Raw genomic sequence first — 2,057 nt, forward strand, 5'->3', positions numbered from 1 at the left:
CGTTTTGATTTATCGACCGGTCATCGTCGCCATCGGATCGCCACCGACAGTTCATGGCACTGGAACGCTTCTGCATTCTCAAGAGCGCGACTAAAGGCGTGGGGCACCGAACGTTACCCCGCCTCACCGAACGTCTGAACATTCAAGTCCGATATCTCAGCATCGGAGCCATGGCGCCACGAAAGACGTGGGCACGACAAGCTCAACATCACCTTCACTTCTCCCCAGTACATGAATACTTTTCATTCTCTTCGTGCCGTAAGCACCGAATTGTCATTTGCACTGCAAAATTGCAGGCATTCACTGCCCTGAACACTACCATATTCACACGGAAAACAATGCAGTCGAAAGTGTAGGTCTACTGCCATTGTCTGTTCAAGCATGCACCTACATGTACCAGCTTAAGAGTTAGCAGCACTTCCAAGAGCACCCCCTTTTGAGTCTCAACGGGGAATCATCGTTGGTGATCAAAGTGCACGCTCTTAAACTCGATCATGCCGAGGCTTTGCGCTTTGCGAAGCGGGAGGATCAGATAAAACTAAACCGGATTCGATTGACTTTATGCTCACATTTGGTGGCCTCGCCGCGCTATTGTATCTCTCACTCTGTCTTTCACCTGCGACGACGCACACCGCGTACGCTTCATCACGTTGGCTCGATCTATTACGAGCTTCTTGGAATTTGCCTGGGACTTAAATGACTTGGATACCGCCGTCGCGCATGATGTCCCGCTGCCGTTGCTGGTTCTTGCGGTAGCTTACGAATACTGCCAATGCGGCCACAGCCACGACTCCCAGCACGATAATACCGGCGATACCTGCTGGAGAGATCGCAGCACCCGCGGCAGTAGCGACACTTGACTCGTTCTTGGCCGAGACTGCAGTCGTCGGGCCCGTAGCCGAGGATGCCGGCTTGCTGCTTTCCTGTTTAGTTGAGTCCTCCTCCTGTTTAGTCGAGTCCTCCTGCTTGGTCGAATCCGTGCTGGGGGTGCTGCCCGAGCTGGTCGTCGCCGATCCCGATGACGGCGTCGATTCCTGGTTCCTGAAAGACGATCCCGTGGCTGAGCTGGGCTTCACTGTACCCGGTTCCTCATCGTCGGTTGCCGACTCTGGCGAGGACCCAGAGCTCGTCTCGCCGGATGAGGTCGCCTCAGCGGATCCACCAAGCAGCGACGAGCTGGTCTCATCGGAGAGGCCCGAGGAGGCCAAGCTTTCACTCGAAGACGATTCGGTCATCGAGCTTGAAGCGTACGTCGTGTCTGCCGATCCCGAAGTGGGAGACACCTCGGATCCACCGCCAAGCTCTGAAGATGCGGTCTCTTCAGAGGTTCCAGGAGATGATCCGGAGCAAGACTCGACCTGCAACGGCGTATCCTCCGAGGAACCGCTGCTAGGAGTTTCGCCATACAAATCGGTCGAAGACTCCGAAGTCGATGCCGAAGTGGAGGCGGTGTCTTCGAGCGAGGACGAGGCTGTTTCCCCAGACGACTCAGTCAATAAATCGTCACCAGAGGACTCTGAAACACCCAAGCTACCGCCAAGCATTGACGAGCTGGTTTCATCAGTTGTAGAGCCCGACGACGTCTCCGCCTCGAGCGAACTCGTGGTCTGTTCGGTGTCTGCGCTGGATTCCTCCGGGGTCGTCTCGTACATCGCTGATCCATCCGGGGAGCTCGTAGTCGCGGGTGCGTTTCCAGGAGTATCTCTCGCCTTCGCTGCCTTCAGGATCGTGGACATGATGTCAGCAACGAACGTCGGGTACACCTCGTACGTCCATTTGCCGTCCGGGATCGGCGCAATCAGGTCGTTTTTCGAGTCTCCTTCCACAACACACAGACCAAGCTGAGCTGTGGTACCGGTCGGACACTGCGTCGCCTGGGCGTAGTGAACGAACCACGCCGACTTGCCGTCGTTGCCGGCCGGGGAGTATTCACACGCCACCATCGATCCGTCGGAGCAACTGGACATGGCGCATCCCACACCAGTTGTCGAGGCCCAGATCACCTGTGTGTACGAGTTATAGAGTCCTGCGCCTACAGCGTCGCCCTCCTTTGACGG

At 56.5% G+C, this 2,057-nt stretch overlaps 1 protein-coding gene across 1 annotated transcript; it reads right to left on the minus strand.

Moving 5' to 3' along the window:
• Positions 1–496: 496 nt before the first annotated feature.
• PPTG_18292 (hypothetical protein) lies at positions 497–1,967 on the minus strand (the record flags this gene model as incomplete). The annotated part of the gene is made up of 1 exon (XM_008916348.1): positions 497–1,967. The coding sequence occupies one exon, from the start codon at positions 1,965–1,967 to the stop codon at positions 693–695; it is 1,275 nt and encodes a 424-aa protein (XP_008914596.1). The 3' UTR covers positions 497–692.
• Between the last annotated feature and the right edge of the window lie 90 nt (positions 1,968–2,057).

The sequence above is a fragment of the Phytophthora parasitica genome (assembly GCF_000247585.1).
Source record: "Phytophthora parasitica INRA-310 unplaced genomic scaffold supercont2.82, whole genome shotgun sequence".
Lineage (NCBI taxonomy): Eukaryota > Oomycota > Peronosporomycetes > Peronosporales > Peronosporaceae > Phytophthora > Phytophthora nicotianae.